At 34.4% G+C, this 21544-nt stretch overlaps 1 protein-coding gene across 6 annotated transcripts in view; it reads left to right on the top strand.

Moving 5' to 3' along the window:
• The window catches only part of DLGAP2 (DLG associated protein 2), a 449026-nt gene that overhangs the window by 213290 nt on the left and 214192 nt on the right, over positions 1 to 21544 (top strand). For 5 of the 6 annotated variants that reach the window (XM_053938073.1, XM_053938076.1, XM_053938074.1 and 2 more), the window contains one exon: positions 7167 to 7199. In XM_053938073.1, the coding sequence (XP_053794048.1) occupies positions 7167 to 7199 (33 nt within the window). Of the gene's footprint in view, positions 1 to 7166; positions 7200 to 21544 lie in introns of those variants that run through there. The other variant, XM_053938079.1, reaches the window with a different exon arrangement.

The following is a 21544-nucleotide window of genomic DNA, read 5'->3' as shown; positions in this document are numbered from 1 at the left end:
GCTGCTAGGCTCTCACAGGCAGCTGGGTTATTTCCTATTGTATTTTTCCTATTCTCCAAAACTTTAGTAGCTATTTGATTTTCCTAACCTCAAGGCCCAGTCCTAGGCAGTAAAAGGGTTTTAACTATAAATACAGTTGAAAGGAAGTATTCAAGAAAGCTGAAATTGCAAATGCAGGGGAATCACATCTTGAGAATGATCATACAATGATCAGCAGTGAGAGGAAGGCAGGAAAGTAGGCTCTTAGACTCAGCAAGAAGTACTTGTAGAAATAGTTTCAAAGGAATCAAATACATTTATTTGCTATATCCACAACAACTCTAAACAATTGTTGTGATTATATTTTTCATCATGTTCTGCATGATGAAGTTACTTATTTTTCTGAGTAAAAAAAGAACCACAGAAAAACAAAACAAGTTTCAAGATGAACAAATATGTTTACCTATAGGTACACAAATGTGATTTTCTTTTGATTGAAGATTGATTGAAGTTATTTTTATTTCTTTTATGACTGTTCATGGAAATGGTCCAAAACAATATTTAAGTGCAAAAATACTTGCTTTCTCTTCCTATTGTGCCATTTTTCAGCACTCACAGTACTAAAAGAAATACAGTGCTTTTGTGTAGTGTTATTTTGATTATTTTTACCACTTCAAACAAGTAGTTCTTTCAAAGAAGTAGTTGTAAAAAGTACCTTGAATGCTTTGTGGATTTGGTTTACATGGATTACCTTAATAGGGCTTGTACTGCAAAAGTGCATCAACAAAGTATCTTTGAATTAATTTCATTCTTATGATAGTAACTGATCCAGGTACCTCTAGTCAAATTTCTGTCCAAAAGGATGAGTGACATATCATTTGAGTCAAGAAAATAGTGCTGCCTTAATTTAGGCCAATAGCATTCTTAGAAATATGAGATTGTCAGACAGTAAATATTTTGCTGTACCAGGCAGTCAAAGGGTTTTGGTCATGAAGTGTATTCAGTGTGGGGCACTTATAAGTTGGAGAACAGCAAAGATGAGTATTACACACCATGACTGAGAGAAAAACTGAGGAATTAAAATTGAGAAAAAAAAAAAAAAACTCAAGGAAATGAGTATCAATGAGATATTATTTTTTTTCCCCTGAGTGCATTAAATGTTTTATTCTCCATCTGCATATGGAGGGTTTTATTCCTTGTCACTGGAGGCTTTAGAGCACATTTTAGAAAAAAAATCTGTAGGTAAAATGAGCTTTGTAGAAGAAAAGGCTAGTTGGTTTTTGTAGATGTCTCTGAATACCTTACCTAAATGGATGACTGAACATGGAGCAGGGTGTCTCCAGAGGATTTGCTCTAGCATCAGTGTGGAACAAAGAGGATATTGTGAACGGATAGTCTTGGTAGACAGGGCAAAATCCTGCAGTTTATCCTGCAGGTCTGTCCCACTGATGTTTCAGCAGATGATACTGTGTAATGATGAAATACCAACAGTAGGAAAGAGCTGAAATAGATAAAGCAAAAGGTGTAGGAGAAAAAATACACATGAGAGGGAATGGAAAATATAGTTCATAATACTTTGAGCTTTTATTGGTGCTGTTATAGCCATGTTTTGATACAAATATTGGATTAAACTCCTTAAAATTATTGTTTTCACAGTTGAGCCTTAAATTATGATTTGCTTTTCAGTCGCACTAAATCTCAATATAATGCATGGCTACTCTATTTCTCTTTGAGTGCCACACAGTTCTGTTTCATTAACATCAGTAAAATGATGTAAAGAGACTGATGGTAGGGTGCTGATGAAAATGATTAAGCAGTTGTGTTTGCCTTTAGAACAAAAATCTAATGAATTATCTGCTAAATTTCCTCTTGTAAATTGATATTATTATTATTATTATTATTATTATTATTATTATTATTATTATTATTATTATTATTATTATTATTATTTTGCCTAAGTGAATGGGGGAAAGGTAAACTGACCTGTTTTTTGTCAGGCAAACCATATTTCCATATTTCTCTGTGAAACAAAAATAATTTCTGGTTTTCCTCTGATGCATGGAACTCTGCATTCAAATAGGCAGTGATATTCAGTAATTGTACAGTGCTATCTGATTTTTTTGGCCAGTTAGTAAATAGATATAATGGGGCAAACAGGAAAAGCAAATAGAGAAATATGGGCAATAGACAACATGCATGTTTCTAATTGAAATTTAAAATTATATAGGCAGCAGGGAAGAGCTGTGCAGGGTATCTGGAAGTATCAGATGAAAAGAGAGACAGAAAGGCCTGTTACAAAAATGAAGAGGAGATACAGAACAGGATATGTGGTATATTATTCAAAGGGTAGTCAGAAGTGCTGACCTCATGTATTTTCTGAATGCAGTGCTGAAATGACAAGTTATCCCCAGCACTGCTTCTCACCTTTGCATATTATTTCTCACCATATTGTCACTTCCATAAAACCTGGTCAAAATCCAGATTTGACTCCATAATTTAGAAAAAATCTCAACCCCTGTTTAGTACATAGTGTACAGTAAAATGTAGAGTTAAATACCATACAGTATTTTCTTTAATTAAAAATATTACTGGTATGTGGTGTCTTGATCCTATTCCATTATATAGCCTGCATGAATGTTTTGAATTGCAATATTTAATGGCTATTTTGTATATTTCACCTGGCCCTTATATTGCTTTCTTTACCTCTTTATAGTAGATTTGATTGTACTTGCACCAGCCATACAAGAAAAGTGTATACAAAGAATGAGATGTTAATGTGTTTAACAGAATAATTTATTTTCACTCTAATTTAAAACTGAACTCAGTTTGGTTTTTTTTTTTTTTTTTTTTGAGAAATAATGTTGGTATTTATATGTCTGGTTTTATTCTTTTTAGTTGTTCTTATCATTGAGATTGGACAAGAAAAATGATAAAAATGAAATACATTTTATAATATTTGGAGGGAAAAATATATTGTGTCTTCATGACAAATTTGTTTCTTCAGAGGATCTTTCTTATGACCTATTTTGTCAGCAAGTTCTTGTATATGGGAACATTATTTCTGTTGGCTAGACAATTTCAAAATGACGGAGTGAGATTAATAATATAAATACAGGTTTTCCTTGTTCTATTGATTTATTGGGTCCTAAATCTCTGAACACTCACCTGTATTAGTCATTTTACTATTGAGAGCTCTGACAAAAAGTTACTCAGATGTATGTGTTTTCAAGAAGGAGCAACTTTGTTAAGTGCAATTAATTAGCAACACACAACAAAGAAAGAATACCTCCTGTGAGATATCACTATAATACTTTGGATGGATCAGATATGTACAGACATAATCCATTACTAGGAATTTTGCAAGGGAGAGGCTTAAGAAATATCTTTGTCTGAAATGTGGTCATGTCCCCACTTCTATTTCATCCGCTTCAACATTTTATCCAGCATGGGTGTAGAAAAGTTACTTGTCTGAGGCCATAATTTCACATACATTAGCATGCCTATAATAGTTGGGAGACTTGGATCAGGGGACTCATCTTATAGAGACTTGATATACTAGTTTATTTTTTTCTGAATAAACATGAATACCAAGCTGCATAAGAGTGAGCAGACAGTATTCTCATTGCAAACAGGTAAAGTGTGTTCTGGGCTATGTCAGCATGAGTGTGATTAGCAAATTGTCAAGGTTTTTACTTCCCTCTGGTGCTGGTGTGGCACATGGAATACTGTGTTCACTGGTTGGGGCTCCCTGCTTCTACAAGCATAGAGAGAAAATGGAGGAAGTCTAGCAGAGGGCCCTCTGCTCAGAGTAGTTGAAAGAGATGGGCTTAGTTAGTCTGTTGGGATGAAGATCCACAGTGGGCTACATGAAGGAGAGTTACAGAGTATGGAGCAAAACTCACTTGGGCAATGCTGAGTGATATAACAAGGAAGAATGGCCACAAAGTGCAGACCAAGACAGTCAAATACAGCTTAATGAGACTGATGCAGCCCTGGTGCAGGCTGCTCATTGAGGTCGTGGAATCTCCATCCTTGGTGACTTTCAGGACTTGACTATTAAACCCCAGCAGAGTTAAACTTGTATTGGCAAAAGCCCTTCTCTGCTCTCAGTGGGAGACTGAACTACTTCATTTCCAGTGGTCACTTATAATAAACACTCCTCTTTTGCAGTGAATATTATTATGAAGTCTAAGACCTTTTACAACATTAAGAAGAAAAAAGGAATGAGTAATTTAAAAAAAAGTGACTTCTTGATTTTGTTTTCATGCTACATAAGTTTCTAAGGCAGATTAGGTGGCTGTTTCTTTCTCTTTCTCTTTTATTTTCATTGGTTAATTTTTTAAGACTAGTTTAGATTTTGCTGATACACTCAATTAATGTTGATACTCAACTTTGGGTGAGATGGACCTAAGCCTAAACAATGTAATTTCACCTGATGGAAAGGTATCCTGTTGTCATGTCTTTCACTGTTGTCATCTGTTCCAGAACTGAAATTAAAATTAGAAAAATTTAAATTTATACAGGTATTTAGTATTGAGCCATCTTCCAGAAAGATCTTTTTTACCAACTAACAACTTCACTACAGAGAAAAGAAATTAAAATAAGTGTCAAATCAGAGCTTCTTAACAAAATTTTCAGATTTCTGTATTTACATATAATGTAAATCTGTAAATAATTGAGTGCCATGTGCATGTTTTATGTGTTGTGGTTTTAGAAACTGAGGACATGCAGTCTCTCAACAAGAGCCATAGAGTGTACAGATCTAAACAGACTCTATAGAGAAATAATAATTTCTGTCTCTCTCACACAGGCTCTGTGGGAAGCAGGGCTCTGTTACCTCCTTGTCGTGTTGTGTACCTGCCTACTAGAAGTGGTTTGTGTTTTTATTTGTCTCTCAACCTGTATGTGTGCAGCACAACAACAAGGGTATCTAGTCTCCCCACCCCAGTGGCAAACTACAGCAGAGAAATTCATAACCAGAAACTTCCTGGTGAATTATGCACATCCACAAAGTCAGCTTCTTACCAGCGTAGAGGGAGACGTGCTGCTGTCAGTTTGAAATGATTCCCAGCTGCTGGAAGGCATAACAAAAAATCTCCCCATGAAATCTCCTCAGGCCTGCTGAGATAGGGGGACACCTGGGTTGCTCACTGATACAGGACCTTAAATGAACCTCTGAAAAAAGTCCAAAAAAGCAGCAGTCTGGCAGGGATAGAGCTGACACCTCTCTAGCTTTTGACAACTTTCTGGCAATAGTCCTAGCTGCAAGCCTTATTTTGCAGGTAGACTATCTAGCCCGCTGCAGACTTGTAATATAGGCACTAATTTATGTTTATGAGGAAAAAAGAGGGAAGCTAGTAATTTGTACTGTTGAGTGGAGACCTTTAGAAGATGGTGTTTGAAGGTGCAAAATATGGCAGGCAGACTCTGGATTGTAAAAAACTGGTGAAGCAGTTGTTAGCAGAACACAGAGGACCAAAAAAAGTCAGAAGTACAGAAACCAAGTCAGATTATTCTTCCTTATCAATTGGGATAACAAACTACACACAGGCAGGCAGTCCATCTCAGTAAAACCTCAGAAAGTCTTTGAATTAAATGTGAAAAAATATCTTCTGAGCTGATTCTTCTGCATCAGTTCATGTTGTGGCAAGTGCATTTTTCATCGTGTGGTGAAAGAAACCGGCCTGTCTTACCTGTGACCAAGCTTTTCGTGCTCTTCACTGGAGATTTTCTCAAGCCTGCTGTTGGGGTGCTGTTTCTAGTTTGTCACCTCTGCTGGGGACACTAATGAGTCTGTCAATACAAACTTTGGCTACATGTTTCAAGGTGCTGAACTGCTTTAAATTTCATTCCTTTCTATCAGGCAACTTTATGGTGTTCTAAAAGTTGTGATCTACCTATCATCAGCAGAGCTGCTTGGAAAAACTTATTTTTCCTCATTCCTTTCCCACATGCATGCCATAGTCTCTAACAGTAGTAAAACCCCAATGATTTACATGTTTAAAATATGTAAAAGATGTAGGGTCAAATGCCATTACAAGGCAGGTTACTGTGAGACAGCTTCTTCCCTGTATGGAGAAAGTTCTTCTAAATAGCTGGCAGCGTCACTGCAGCACTGTGGAGGTTAATCTGCTCAGTGCACGTGTTTCATATTGTATTTTTCTGGCATTTTTTACTTTTGAGTGAAGATCACAGCTAAAGTCAAATCTTCTATTTGTTATGCAAGGTGGAGATAATTTCAGGAAGCTTTTGTAGTGGACTTTTATTTGCCCAGCATGTTAAACTGCTTTTTGTACTGATTTTATATTAAAATGTATACACACATGTGTGTATGTGTGTGCCTGCATATATAGATATATTTACTTCAGCATACTTCTTGCTGTTGAAGATGCCATTTTTCACCTGAGGGTTAAAATGAAGATTTCTGAGCTTTGTGATATAAAATATACTGCTTTTTCTTGTTCTAGTAGGACTTTTACCAGTATATCAGAATTATCTTCCAACATGATTACATTCCCTGGGATTTCAATTTATTTTGGCATTTGGATTCTAAACAGTAGCTCTGTTCTACAGCTTGATACTGACTCCTGAAGCAGCAGGTCTCAAGAGATACTTCAAAATATTTTCTCCATGTGTCCATATATTTCTACATTATGCAAAATATATTTTAGGACAATCAATTTACAAATAGTGGTGTGTAGATAAAATAGTAACTGCACATTTAGAGATTGTATGTTTGTTATGATGGAGTTTAATTTCCTTCATTGCTATACTTGAGTATTTTGCAGAGTATAAGTGTACATTTGAACTCTGTCACTATTACTGTTTGCTACCTCCACTAGTAAAATATTAGCAGACTTAAACTTTTTATTTGAATGACTGTTGTCACTGCAGTATTGTACATATCAAAATATAAAAATGTCTTGTGGAAGCAAAAAGTCCTGCTACATGAATGCACTCTGGAGTGTCTGAAGGTGATAGTTATATAAATGTAACTAAATATTTATATCATTCTATTTTAAAATTCTTCCTGCAAAAATCTTTTTTTTAAATTATTTTGCACCTTTTAAGAAATGTGTGCTTTTTTTTTTTTGTGCTAACTTTGAGTTATCTGAGTTTTGTTATATTTGGATATAATTATGACATCTAAAAATAAAGAAATTATAATTTTCTCTTTTTCTTTGCAGAGTCACAGTGTACACTCTGTGGGGAGCCTGAAGGTGAGTGTGTCTTCCTACTAATATTTTTCAAAGCAGCTAGAGGTGAACATTTGACTTTAATAATACTCATGTACAATAGGTTGGAAATAGTACATAGATGGTGGAAACCAATGAAAGACATTCTACCCTATATTAGATACAAAAAAATATTTGAATTAAGCTGAACACATGCTTCAGGCAGGAAATACCTTAAAGGACAAATATTCCATTCAAACAAAAATTAAAATATTTACTTTTATTGCTCTTTTTTGTGTCTTTCAAACTAATTTGTCAGTGAGAGTGTAAAGAGACATTTAAGGACATCAGTTTGAGAATGGAAAACAGACTAGACATAAGAGGGAAATGAAAAATATTTTTAGATGTTAGATTAGATATTACATTTACAGATAGGCTAACACATTTTAGCAGATGAAGTGAATAAATACTGCTTCTGAAACAAAGATAATTAAGTAGAAACCTATGTAGTTCAAACATGTGCCCACATGGCAATGTTTGTTGGTTTGTTTTGTTAGGGTTTTTTCCAAGTGACTAATTGAATACCAAAATGAGACACACATTTTACTTAAATGAATGCTCAAGCAATGAGAATATGGTTTCTAAAATATGCCATTATTGAAGAAAATATCTCTAATTTATTTATTTATTAACATTGGTGCTCTTATAAAGAAAATGTTAAAAGGTTGACTATTTTGAAATCAACCTTGGAGTCTTTCTAAGGAACAGAGTTCAAAATAGTGTAAATAATGGAGCAAAGTACATGAACTAAAAAATAAAATGATAGATTCTAGGCTTTTCACAAAGACATTCAGCTTTATGTCTTGAATAGTTGCTGATAAAAAAGTTTCATCTTCTAATGTTTTCTAAATTTAATAGAGACAAGTTGTTAGGATATGAAACCTGGAAGTGGAAAGCTTTGAGACCTTGCACCTAGTGAAATTATTCAGTAAATTAAATAATAATTATCTCCTTCTCTTTTGTTATCTACTGAAAAATAATTCTTTTAGAAATTTGTTTTGACTGCATTCCTTTAATAAGCAGTCAAGTGTTGATTTTTAAATATTCTTTGTCCTTTATTTGATAAATTTATATTAATACAGATACATGAAAAGGGAAAATGAGATTGGTGTTTGTTTGCCTTTCATGAGATATTTCTCTCCTGATAAAGCTGGCCAACTTTAAAGTTATGCATTGGATTAGTTCTGTTTCATTATATGCTGTGCCTGCTTTGTAACAATAGTTTTCCTTTCTTTTCATTCCTGCTCTTTCATACATCTTCAGCTTTGCAAATATTAATAAATATATGTGGACTTTGTAAAAAGGGAATTTAAAAAAAAGGGTAATATTTTTTAAACATTTATATGACTAAAAACCCACATTCAGAAGATAACTATATGTATTACTGTAGGAACAGGCCTCAAGAAAATAATGTTCAGTTTTTAGCTATACAGAAATGAACTTTCCCAGGAGTGAATGTGTCCTGGATCACCAGTGTCTCCTCTAAAACACAGTATTAGTGGAATGCTAATTATTTATTCTCTCCCTCAATTTTAAAAATATTGATATAACTATCACCTTAGATTAGTGACAAGACTTAGAATCTGAAGGTTTTCCCTTATCAGATTAGCACAAATTCTTATCTATCATTAACAGATTCATTACAGAAGTTTGATACGTGATTTTGTGGTGAAGATGCAGTGACTCTAGGGATATGACTTTAGTTTTTGGAAGGCCATTCTAAGACAAACTTCCTATCTCTGTTGTATAAACCAAAACAAAGAACAAAAACCCTCAAAAAAGTTCCTTTTCCTATGCAACGTTCTCTAAATTTTGCTATGGTTCTGTAGTACACTAAGAGAAGGGAAGAACTAAAAAATCAATTTTTTGCAGTGTTCTAAGTGTAATTTCTGACTTTTCTCTGTTGACTTCTTCAGAAATTTGTGATATTTTGTGGCTTGTAGTTTGTTTTTTTGAAATCAAGTGATAATTCAGTGAGTATCAGTTAGATACTGTTTGCCTCCAAGTTCCTTATTTCTTCCTCCTTTTCAGATAAAAGAAAAAAAAAAAAAAAGAAAGTTCATCAAGTGCCTTAAAGTACTTTATTATATCAAGGTGAATTTGTAGAATTATAGGACAGACATGCTTCAGTGTAGTGCTCCTATGCTAATTTCCAAAGTGTTAAGCAGAGATTCATCTGAGAAATAGTAGATGTGAGGAAATCTCCCGGGCTAGGGTGAAAGGAAGACAGTGTTTCACATCTTATATTTTCTGGGTTCCTTGGAAGCTGTTTATGCCATTTCTTGAAAGACCTGCAGGCAGCTAGGTGTGTTCTGATCATGTTTGGCCTTCTGTAACAGAGGTGACAGAATGGAAGCATTTTGCAAGCCTCAAACTCTGACTGTCAAGTTGGTCAACTGTAGTCTCACTTGTCATTACAGTTCATCCTTTCTCTAACCATCACTCCCCTTTCAAAACCAGCAGTTTTGTCCTGGATTATCTAAGTATCATAAAAATGACTGTGTAAAACAGGGCTCTTTGCTAGGGGCACTTTGCCAAGTTTTTAGCAGTTAGTGCTGCACTGCAGGAAGCAAGTGCAATTATCTGCATACACGTTGTTGCACAGGTGTGAAACAATGTGTGTGTATGTATCAGATATGGAAGGGAGATATAAATTATGAGAGTACAGATTCCTCACTTCAGTGTTTCACCTGGGAACTTGTGGTTCTGCAGTTAAATGTGTCACATGTCCTCCTTTGAGTCCTATCTAAAGCTAATGAATTAGACAAAACTGAGATCTCTGTTTGAAAATAAGTCTTTTGTATGAGCTGCAAAGACTTGTGTTCTGTTTCAAAAATCATAGGTTTACTCTGTTACTGATAGTGTTCCAGCCTGTCAGTGTGTGATATTTGAAGAACATTAGGTTTTTTTTATACTGGGAGGAAACTAAAGTTGCAGAATCCCATTAGCATGGCTACTTCAAGCAGATTCAACTTCTGGAAATGCAAGAGCAACAATGGCATGTTTTCAAAGAGGTAACAACAGCTACATTTGGGCAAGTGATCTGCAGCTGACAGATTATGTTGTCATGGTAAACATTGCTGGGTTGTTCTTTGCTATATTCCTGATCAGATTTAAAGTGAGGAAGGCATGTTATAGACTCATGTCTAGCTCAGTCTTTGTGACAGCTGAAGTACTGTTACACACACTGGTGTAGTCATGAGAGGTTTCAGGAACAGTTTTCCCCATAAATCCTCTAGCAGATATTTCTGTTCTTTCTAAATATTCGCAGAAGGTTTTGAAAGGACGATATTGTCAAATGCAATTTTCTATATTATCAAAGCAGAAAACAAGTCCTTTTGGTGGCAGCTAAGGTTTCAGTAGATGACTCTTTCTTCTCAAAGCCTATACAAATGAAAGCTTTTCTTCCAGGTATTTTTAATATCCTTCCTAACTCCAGTAGTGTCTTACTCTTTCTATAATTTGTCCAGGTAGTTCAGATTCTTCCTCAATGTCTCAGATCTCTTTTGGGCTATGCTATACACCTACAGTTTGAATTAAGTTCACCCATTATTTTTGCCAGTACCTGCACAAGTTGTGCTTGGTGGTAGCAAACTTTAAAGAGTGAGTCTTTTAATTAGTAAAATTAATATTCTATGCAAAAGGATAGCTTAGAGGAGACCTATTTCTTAATGTTTTCACATTGCACACTGGGTTTTGTCCTAAACTTGTTCTTCTGTTAAGTCAAACAGTTAATAGTTCATACAGCCAAGGAATAGATACTGAATGACTCCAAGTGTCAAAACATTCAGAAATTTCTCACAATTATATTTTTTCTGATAATAAATCCAATTGTCAGAAGATTAAGATTTTTTTACTATTGATTTCAATTTCGAGATCAGAAGCCCACCTAATTTCGTCTTCCTCTGAGAAAAAATAAATCTGTGCAAAATTTCTAGCAGCTACAAAAATGCTAGCATATGTCACAGATTTACCCTTACAGAAGTTTATATCAATTACCTGTAGGAGGATTTTTAATATGATTAATAGTGGAAGATTAATTTAATTTATTTTTATTCTATTTTTATTTAGTAAAAGAAGTTTTGAATGTTCTGAAATAAAACCAAATTGTACTGTTTAATTTTATTTGCTCACAAGATGCATAAAATATTTAGTATAACTTGGGAAATATAAGAAATGTAAATAAATAGTTGACAGTAACAACAAAAAACTCTATATTCCTTGATGAAAAAAATGTATTTTTCAGCTATGTCAGAGTTAGAGAGATGTATTTATTTCAGGTGCTATTAGCTTTGTTGCCTTTTGTGCTCTGGTTAATGCTAGTGTGTTGGAGTTTGGGGGGAAATAGATCTATTTTTTTGCTTTGTTTTGTTGCTCTGTTTTATTTTGTTTGGTTGGGGCTTTTTGTTTGGTTTTGGTTTTGTTTTTCTTCTTTAAATAAAGAATCTGGAAGTAGGTAGTTCAAAAAAATACCCTAAACTTGGCAATAAGTCTTAATATTGATGGTGATCCATCTGTGCAGTTCTGGCTCTGAATATCAACATTTCCCTTGGTATCTCATGGAAAACTATTACAGGTATGTTAATAACTCCAGAGAATTTCCTTAATCTTCGTTTTGCTAATCTTAACATTTAGTAATCTACACTGAGAGCTGACAGTTTTGCCACTATTAGCAGTGACTTTCAAGAGTCCTGTAGTCTTAACTTTTTATACTCCTGTGGTATTTACTAGACCAACAATTGCCAGCAATAAAATAAATACATGTTGTCTGAGGAAGCAAAGTACATTTCACGACACATAATCCTGACTTTTTAAGGAAACAATAATATGTTAATATTTCTTCTTTTCCTGCTATTTATAAAAAAAAAATCACAATTGTTTCTTCACATGAGAAGATTTCTTGTTCTGTATATGTATCATGAAATACTTAAATAGATTATGGTTCCTGCTATGAACATAATAATAATAATTCATAATTATTACCTGAAGTGATTGAGATAATTCTGAGTTTATTCAGTCATATATGAAAAAATTTATGTAAATTTAAGGTCAAGATCTTCAGTCTTTCTACTTTGACCTATTTGTACACCAGCACCTTGGTTTTCATGAACAGACACATTTGTGTGCCTGGTGGAACTTCCTTCCTAGCATTTAAATAATGATTAATAAAATTACTGGTATGAAACTTCCTCCTGATCCAAGTGTTGTTAATAAACATTTTTTAACACTTTAGTTACTACTCTCAAAGTAATTTGATTTGCCGTTTTTATAGAAATTTTTTCAAGTTTACCCAATGGAGAATGACAGCAATACAATTCTGTGAGTCTGTAAATACTGAACTTTTTTTTACAAAAACAGGCAAGTTAGTTACACTACACATTTTTTAAAATAACCTGCAGAATTTAGAGATTGTATGAACCTAAAAGTTTTTCAATCTGTTTCTTACTGGGCTAGTATGGGAGATTCTACCAGTTAAGTTCTTTAGGATACCAAGTTAGAGTATATTCACAGTGGGCATTATTCTTGACCTGTGCTGGGTTTTGTATAAAGTGAAATCACGATGTGAGTCATGATTTTTAGGAAAGAGTTATAGTATTTCTTCTTCAGACAATGCTGAACTACAGGTTGCTGCTGCATTTTCATGTTGCCTGCATTTAGGCAGACACAAAAAGTTGTCTACTAAAGATTTAGCTGCTGAAAAAGTTCTCAATTTCTGATTATACTTAAAATATTTGAAGATTCAATTTTGAACCTTCATATTTATATAATTTTAAAAGTTATATATGACATTATTAAAATTAATAATTTTGTCTAAAACTGTAATAAATATGCCCATTTCATCTAGTTGAATTGAAATAGAGAATGGTATTTTCAAAAGCCTAGGTCCTATGTAAACTGAATGAGAGATATGGTGATACTAATTTTAGTTCTTTTATAGTCTATCTTGCTGTTATTAAGATAGAAATCTTTAAAGAAACAAATCTCATTTTATTTTAAGAAATTATTTTCTTTAATAAAGTGTGTGCCATGCCTTCACTTAATTTATATTTTAAATAAATTAAATTAATCCTTCAGCTCTTTTTACTTCTCATATATACAGGAAACAGCTGTTCTGAAAACTACAATGTTATTCTTGTTTTTTTCATCTACTGATCCACTCCCCTGAGTTTTGCAAACCAAAAAAAAGAAAAAAAAACCTGATTTAATTTAGATAAATAGGATGTAATCCCAAATGCACATTCATTTCACATTGTTGTGATTAAACAAACAAACAAACCCAAAGACAAGGACCATCTTATCTCTTTTGCTCCAATATGACTGAATAAGTGAAAAGCTGATTAGATTTCTGGGGATGAGGGGAGAAAAGTTGGCCTCAAAGGCTGTAGTGAGCACACACTTAAGGCTTTATGCAGCATTAGAAATGTGAATATTCCCTCTGCCAACAGTGGATGAAGTTGCAAATGTAATTTAGTCCTGTAGGGGAATAAATTGTCTCAGGACTGCAGTGTTTGCTAGAGTGGAGACCAGTGTGAGTAAGGTCGGTGCAGCCTAGAAGATGCTGATATTTTAAATTAACCTTTGCATGGAAGTAGATATGTATATGTGCACACTTCTTGCTTCCATTTTTCTTCTTTTGCTAGCTGTTTGGCACCTTTTCATATTACATGAAATGTCCTCTTTTGAGTCGTTGTTCTTATATGTCAGACTTGTCTGCTGAATGTGAATTTCTGCAGAAGGACCTTCCTCTTAAAGATGTTGTTTTAGAAGTATGTCTCATAAATGGAAACTTTTATAGTGTGAGCTCTCTGTGCTTTGCCTGAGCTTCTAATTTCCATGCTCTGTAATTCAGCCGTAAAACTTTTTACGTATACCTAGAAGAATTCTTTCTGTTGAATAGTAATGTCTACAGAATATTGCCTACAGCTTTTAGCATACTTTGTTTTAGAAACATACTTCTGCCTCTTTGTAGGATAAGAACCATGTTGGTTTCTACCTAAACATAGAGATTCTTTTTTTTTTTTTTTAAGATGGCATAATTCAACATTCATTCCTTATTTAATTTACTATCGATTTGACCCAGTAAAGCTGAAATAGCTGATATTATGGGTCAGGCAGTTTGTTGTTGTTGTTGTTGTTCTGCAGTATGTAGATTGGACAGTTTGCAAATTTGATTTGATTTTCACCATATCACTCCCTGGGCCTGTCCTTTAGTCCCAGGCTCAGGGAAGGCTCAGATGGTCATTCTGGCCCCTGCAGACACCTGCTTAAAAGGAAACCTAGGCCTGCCTTAGCTTGCAGTTTTATATCTAACAGGAGCCTTGTGCTACTGGGGAATTGTAGGTATCTTTGTCCTTTTCTGGGAAAAGGTGAGGCTAATTCTAAATGTAAAGTTGAACATGAGTGAGATGCAAAATGCTCTAAGTGCCACTGGATCTTCTGCATGCAAGATTAAGTTATTGTTTCTCAATCAGTTTTTAATTCTCCTGGGTAGAGGTAGAGTCTTAAAAAAAACTGCAATAGTAAAGTTTGAGAAGCATAGATGTAACAGAAAGCAGAGGAAAACTCCATTCCTATCACCACATACTGCGACCTTCAAGACTGAATATTTCCAATCCATCTTCTGAAAACTATGCACAAATAAATTACTTGATTATTATTGCACACATGTACACATTTCATTTTGACTGAGCAGATCATGAATGATTCTTACTTTGATTTGAGATCATTAATCTGAAAAGGTTAAGAAATAGTGTGGTGGCAAAATGAGCACGGTTTTGAAGACAAACCTGCATTAATTTAAAAGAGATTTCCATGCAGAAAGAATGCCAGTTTCTCTTAGAGTGTATATTTGCATAAATCTTAGATAATGCTGGCAACATTCATCTCAACAATGTATGAATATCCTGAGCTCCTACTTAGTGCAGAGCTACAACTGATATTAGTGGAAATATTATGCAGAAAAAGAACTAGGACTTTCACAGCAAAGAACTTCAAGCAGATTGTTTTAGTCTTCTGTACCTGCTGATTATTTTCCACAAGCTTTCATCACAATTTTAGTCACTGGAATCCTCTCACGCCTTATAAAATGATAATGGAAATGTTTTTCTGTTATAATATGTGAGAAAGAAATAGCTTTCAGTATGTGGTTGGAAATATTTTTTTTGTATCTGCTGACTGACTGTTCATGAAAATGAAAAGTATGATGGCAGAAACTGTGTTAATAACAATTAGCATGTGCAGATGAAAGTTAAACAAGGTTTTCGGTGCTGGTCTTTCAAAAATATTTCAGAAAAATCTTGACATAGTATTGTTCCAGTTACTGGAAAAATGCATTTCCAGGTGCATCAAGAGGCAGCACATTGTTCACATGCAGTACAGTTCCTACACCAGAGCTGGTTTTACAAACTCTGATCCCACACAATATAGCAGAAACTTGGGTGAGTTTGTTCTTTCCCCATAGCTTATTTTTCTCAGTGGTACAAGTGGACTACCACTGAAAGCCTCGGCAAAAATGAATAAACCCTTATATTAATACTTCACAAAGGTCATGGTTCACTTTTTATTTATTTTATTTAACATAGCCCATGAAAAGATAATGAGATAAATGCATTCTGTCAGATATAGGGCTTTGTACATGGTCCAACAAATTATGTGGAAGAAAATGATAATAATTCTGTTCGCTGTTTAGAATGGACTCATTGTTTAATTAGAAACTTCAAATGTTGAACTTGGTTACACTAATGTCCATTATCAGCATTCTTTATGAGACAGACTAATTATTAAAACATGGAAATAATTTATCTTTCAGTGTATGCAGAGACAGTAATCTGTTGGGGTTTTTTTGCTTGTGTTGAATTTTCATTATGCCATTAAGTTTTTTGTTTGTCAAGTATATAATAACAGTGTCCTTCTTAAGAACTGAATGTCTGTGTTGGCAAATCAGACTCCATTCTGAAAAGAAACTTTCAAGATAATTCCATCTCAACAGTCTCTGTTCCTTACCAAGAGCATCCAAAACTAGTGATGAAACAACATTTGTCTTGTAGATTATTGTAAGTTATGGATTATGTGAACTGAAATAAGACTTTAAGTTAGTGCCGGGATGGCACAGTGGATATTTTATTTTTTCCTTTTCCTCAATAATCTTCAGTTCATCATACAGATATAGAAGAAAATTATTTCCCTTACTGGTGAAGAATACGTGGTTTCTGTCTTCCTTTGTTTTCCTTTGTATTTACTGTTTATAAACAACATTAAAAATAGTTTTGTGCTAGACATAATGATTTTCACTTTTCTGGTGGTGAAGCACCCAATTAAGTGGTTGTTTAACCACTGCAATATTTGCCTTGTACCACAGAAGCAACAGGGAGGATCTGGAGGATATTCCTGAAGACAAGCCAAAACTAATCTCTATTTGGTCTGTGCTAGCAGACTAGACACTTTTTCATCAAGAAAAGTCCATGCAGTTCAAATTCTGGCCTCTTCTTCTGTAAGCTAAATCTGATTCTTGATACCATAAGGTTTATGTATGTGTTATATTTTCTAGCTAGCCAGTTTCTGAGAATTTAAACCCACTTGGGAGATGTTTTTTTTTTTTTTTAGAATGATTTACTTCATGTTGTAAAAGTGCTCTCATAAAAGAACATGTTATTACTGTCTCTGCCATGAGAAACTCTTTGCAGCAATCAATATCTAATTCAGGAATCGTTTTGTGACATGAGAGGAGAGAGACCATGGAAGGAAATGAAACACATCCATTTTTCTTACTGAGAAAACCAAATACAGAAGCATCATCTAGCACAAAAGATCAGCTGTGGATATGATAGAAGATGTAACAGAAGAGGGACAAAGACCAACTTTGTAACTGGAATTCTTCCTCTATTCCATTGATGCAGGATTTTTTTTTCCAATGTCATAGCCTCTAAACACCTGGTTTTAACACCTGCAGTGAATTTGGCCCCATTTTAACATTTTAATATGTCTGTGGAAAACATTTGTACTCTGCTAAACCACATAGTACCTTTCTGCCACAATTATTTCAACAGAGCAAGCTCAGGACTTGATCTATCTGACTGAGTAGGCAACACAAACTGAAATTATTAATGTGTTTGAAATGGAACAGTTTAAGAAATTTTGCACTAAGTTTTTTTCTACAAGACAGATGAGATTGAATACTTTGTTCCTGCATCTGTGCTCTATTCCTAACACTATCTTTTAGAAAAATCAGCCTCTGAATATGAAGACATATAAAGACTTGTACAATATATTTTAACTAGACATTGACAAATCAATCATTCCAACTCACAGTGAAAAGAAATAGGCAATTTGTTACTGTCTGCAAGAATGATGGAGATAACAGGAAGAGTTGGAGGAGAATCCAAAGTGGAACATTGACACAAGCAGAAACAAAATACAGCCCTAGCTGACTGTGTAGTTGCCTACTATCCCTGCTGACTGATTGCAAGATCTTGCACTAAAAGTTGGTTCCAAAGAACTAGCATTCTGTAGCAAACCTATGTTACCCTCACAACTGAAAAATGAGATTACTCATTAACATCTGATGAATTACATTTACAGTGGAAACTTCAAAAACAACCAGCTCTGGAGATATAAATTCAGTACTTGGAATTAAAAAGAATAATGTCCCATATTGTATTCTAGAATACTGCTACAAATACATTTTTTAAATACTAGGTCATATTAAATAATATGCCAATATATGTTATTATAGCTAAATTTAAAAAATATATATACAGTCAGTCTATGTAATTTTCAGTGGTTTCTTTTTTTTTTTTTTGTTTGTTTTGTTTTTTTTTTTTTTTTTGTCAGAGGCTATTTGCTCTGATTTAGGAAAATTTCTGAGAATTAGAAAAAAAACAACAAATCAACATTTGGATTACTTTTAAGGTTTAAAACCTGTAGTAGTGAATAGCACAATTTTGTAGTGAGAGAACAGTGTCCCAATTTAATCTGTTCTGAATGAGCTGTGATCACATCACAAAATGCTGTGCCATTCAGTAGGGATCCAAGTGACCATAGCAACGGAAGACTCTGAGGCCAAACCTAACACAGCTAGTTTTAAATAGAATCACAGAATGGTTTGGGTTGGAAGGGAAGGGAACTTTAGACCATCCAGTTCCAATGCTCCTGCCATGGGCAAGGACACCTTACACTAGACCAGGTTGCTCTGAGCCCCATCACTTTCAGGGAAGGATCATCCGCAGCTGCTCTGGGCAACTGGTTCTAATGCCTCACCACCCACATAATGAAGAATTTTTTCCTAATATCTAATCTAAATCTCTCTGTTTTCAGTATAGTAAATACATAAGGCATAAACTGTGGTCAGAATGTTTATGCCTGTTTTTTAGTGATTGGTTGTTTACTAAAGTTTAAATTTCAGATAACATCTAGTATGTTTTGGTTGAGTCTACAGAGACCTTCTTAATAAGATATATGATCTAAAAAGTGATCAAATGTACAGTAAAGACAAAGAGAATTTATGAAGCAAGAGTGACACTATTTAAGAGAATAAACATTTTAATAAAATTTGTAGAAATGAATGATAATTGTTTTCAAACTAAAATGTGGGGACACAGCAGGACAATTCCAAAAATGTCAGAGCCTTTCTCTCTGACTGGCTTAGAGGGAGATAAATGAGTTGTAAATATTTACAGCTTTGATGTTCTCTTCAACTCACTAATTCCTTATTGAACATTTTTCACTCTGTTTTAAACATCTCTCCTGTCTCACCCTGAATTTAGTACTGTAACTCCCTCCATTCCTCTCTCTGTTTCTTTGCAGCATCATGTATCATACTCCATCTACTAAAATATGCACAGTAGAGAATTTTGTTTCTTGTTTGAACAGGTAATAAATTGATTAATAAATGCTGCATCATTTATTGAAGAAGTAATTGCTCATACAGTGGTGAATTAAGCTCCCTAGCTATACTGAACTTCTGGAAAGCTTTTTTCTGGCTCTAATTTCTCGTGGAATAACATTGATACAGTGTCTCACCTCAGGAGAAGTGGCTATAATGAATATTAACTTTAAAAGAGTGACCTAAAAGTTTAGGTTGAGGTTCATTTTTGAAGAAAAGGTCAGATCTGTTGTAAAGAAAACATATCTTAGAAATGTAGGGACTAAGATGACAACATGCTCACTAATGTTTTATAAAATAAATGTACTCCATAGCTGATTGACAAGCTCTTCTTCAGATGTGAGACATCCTTCAGTCCCTGTTCCTCTTAGTTCAGAACAGGAACACTGAAGCTGAGTCTGTTTTCCAGATGAATGCTCTGGTCTGGATTAAAGTCTAATGTAGAACAGATCTCCAATGGCCTATGTAATCATTCTTTCTTTGAAAGAGTAGATGGCTGTTTATCCATAATGGTACAAGAGAAATAGACAAACACATTAACCAAAGGCAAAATTCAGTCACCTATTCTGGTTCTATTTTTAAGGAATAAAAATGAAACCAAAGAAGTGCATGGAGACAACAGCTGTGTTCAGTGAATATTTCCATTTACATAACTTCAATCTGTTTGGTATTTCCTATGGTTTACATTTGAAAGATGTTAATTTCCTATGGTTTAGTTTGAAAGATGTTAATTTGGATAATCAGATCTAAAGCATGGCCTCTCCGTATATATTCTAACGTGTTTAAGAGACATTTGTAGTAACACCACATTTTGGAGAGACCAAGCAGTGGATTACTATGCTTAAAATGTCACTTTTAGCAACATTAATTTTATTGAAAATTATTTGGAACACTAAAAGGAGAAGCTTGCTATGCTTGCTGCCAGTAGGTTTCTTGGTCATGTTTAGGATGCTGACATCAGTCTGTCTGTTTTGGATTCATTGAAGTTCTTGAGGTTACAGCCCTTGATCAAGCAAGGGGATTGCTGACTCCAGGACAGCAACTTCACTGACCTTGCTTGATCCTACCTTAATCAGCTCCCAGGGATTGATTTCAAACTGATTGTAAAACAAGTACTTCCTCAATGACTCAATAATCCAAGTCTGGCCACTTAATGTGCGATTTTTATATTTTTATTATATTTCAGAAATAAAAATAAGAAGTAATGTTCTGTTTATGATAATGTTTTGTTTATCCTCGAGTCAATCTGTGTCTCTTGCCATTTTACTGCACTGAGCAGGGAGACAGCCTTGAATGTTTACATCAAGTAACAAAGGCAAGCTCAAGGGCTGCTCTGAGTGCATATCAAAGCTTTAATGAGTGCGTTGTTTTCCAGTTTCATTTTTAATGAGATAAAGAAAAGGTGTTAATGCAAAGAAATAAAGTTTGTAATTAAGCATATAGTAGGAATTAAACATACTCCTGAAACAGAATATCTCAGTTTCTTAGGTAAGCTTGATATCCAAATCCATTCTGTCCTTTGTCTTGTTTCTCAAACTGATGCACAAGACAAAACTTGTAACTGATCTACAAATTATTTCCCTCTCTTCCCACTGTGGTTTCCTTTATTTTGTCTTACTTCAATCAAGTAGTCTTTGCAAAAGTATAAATCAAACAGTTGAATGCTACCACTTTTGACTGTTTTGATTACTAACTTTTTTTCCCAGAGGTGCATATTTAACATATAAGATAGCTGAATGGGTAGGCAGAGAGGCAACTTGCAACCTGAGTACTAATAAATTAAGACCAATACATAATTCCTATTTCTTGTATAGAAAAGTATTAAATATTTTGAAAAGTCCTTCAAATTATTCTCTGCTTCCACTGCCACTTGTCCCTAAATGTCCACGGACTGCACTTATAATGCAGCACAAGTGTGTGCTAGCAAGGATGATCTATAGAATTGCCTTGGAGGTTGTGTGATGAGCAATGAAAACTGCTGCAGCTCTCAGAAGTTCTGCAACAGGATGGCAATTGTTTGATCAGTTGTGGCATCCCTACTAAAGCTCTGGTGAGACTGGAGCCTTTCAGTCATATAGAATTCAGGCATGTCAGAGCTTTGGCTGTTCCCAAAGCACAGCAATGCTGTGAAGATGGAAAGAAAACCTCTCTCAGAATTGTAGCTGCTGTGCTCTGTGTCTGGAATGTGTAAAAGCTTCAGACTCTCAGATACATATTTCAGTAGTTGAAGCTGAGCAAGTTACCTGCTGGCACCGTTACTAGAAGAAGGTAAAATAATCTGTTCTTGGAGGAAATTCAGAACTGGAGAAGTTATTAAAAAAAAAAACAAACAAAAAACAAACAAACAAACAAACAAACTCACAAAGGAAACAGGGTAGAAGGAGGAAGTGCCATGGGAACAAAAATATTGCTGATGCAGTATTATATAGAAGTTAGGCTTGTGAGTGAG

This window comes from Vidua chalybeata, chromosome 3 (assembly GCF_026979565.1).
Source record: "Vidua chalybeata isolate OUT-0048 chromosome 3, bVidCha1 merged haplotype, whole genome shotgun sequence".
NCBI classification, from domain to species: Eukaryota; Metazoa; Chordata; class Aves; order Passeriformes; family Viduidae; genus Vidua; species Vidua chalybeata.
This window is presented reverse-complemented; position numbering and strand designations above follow the sequence as displayed.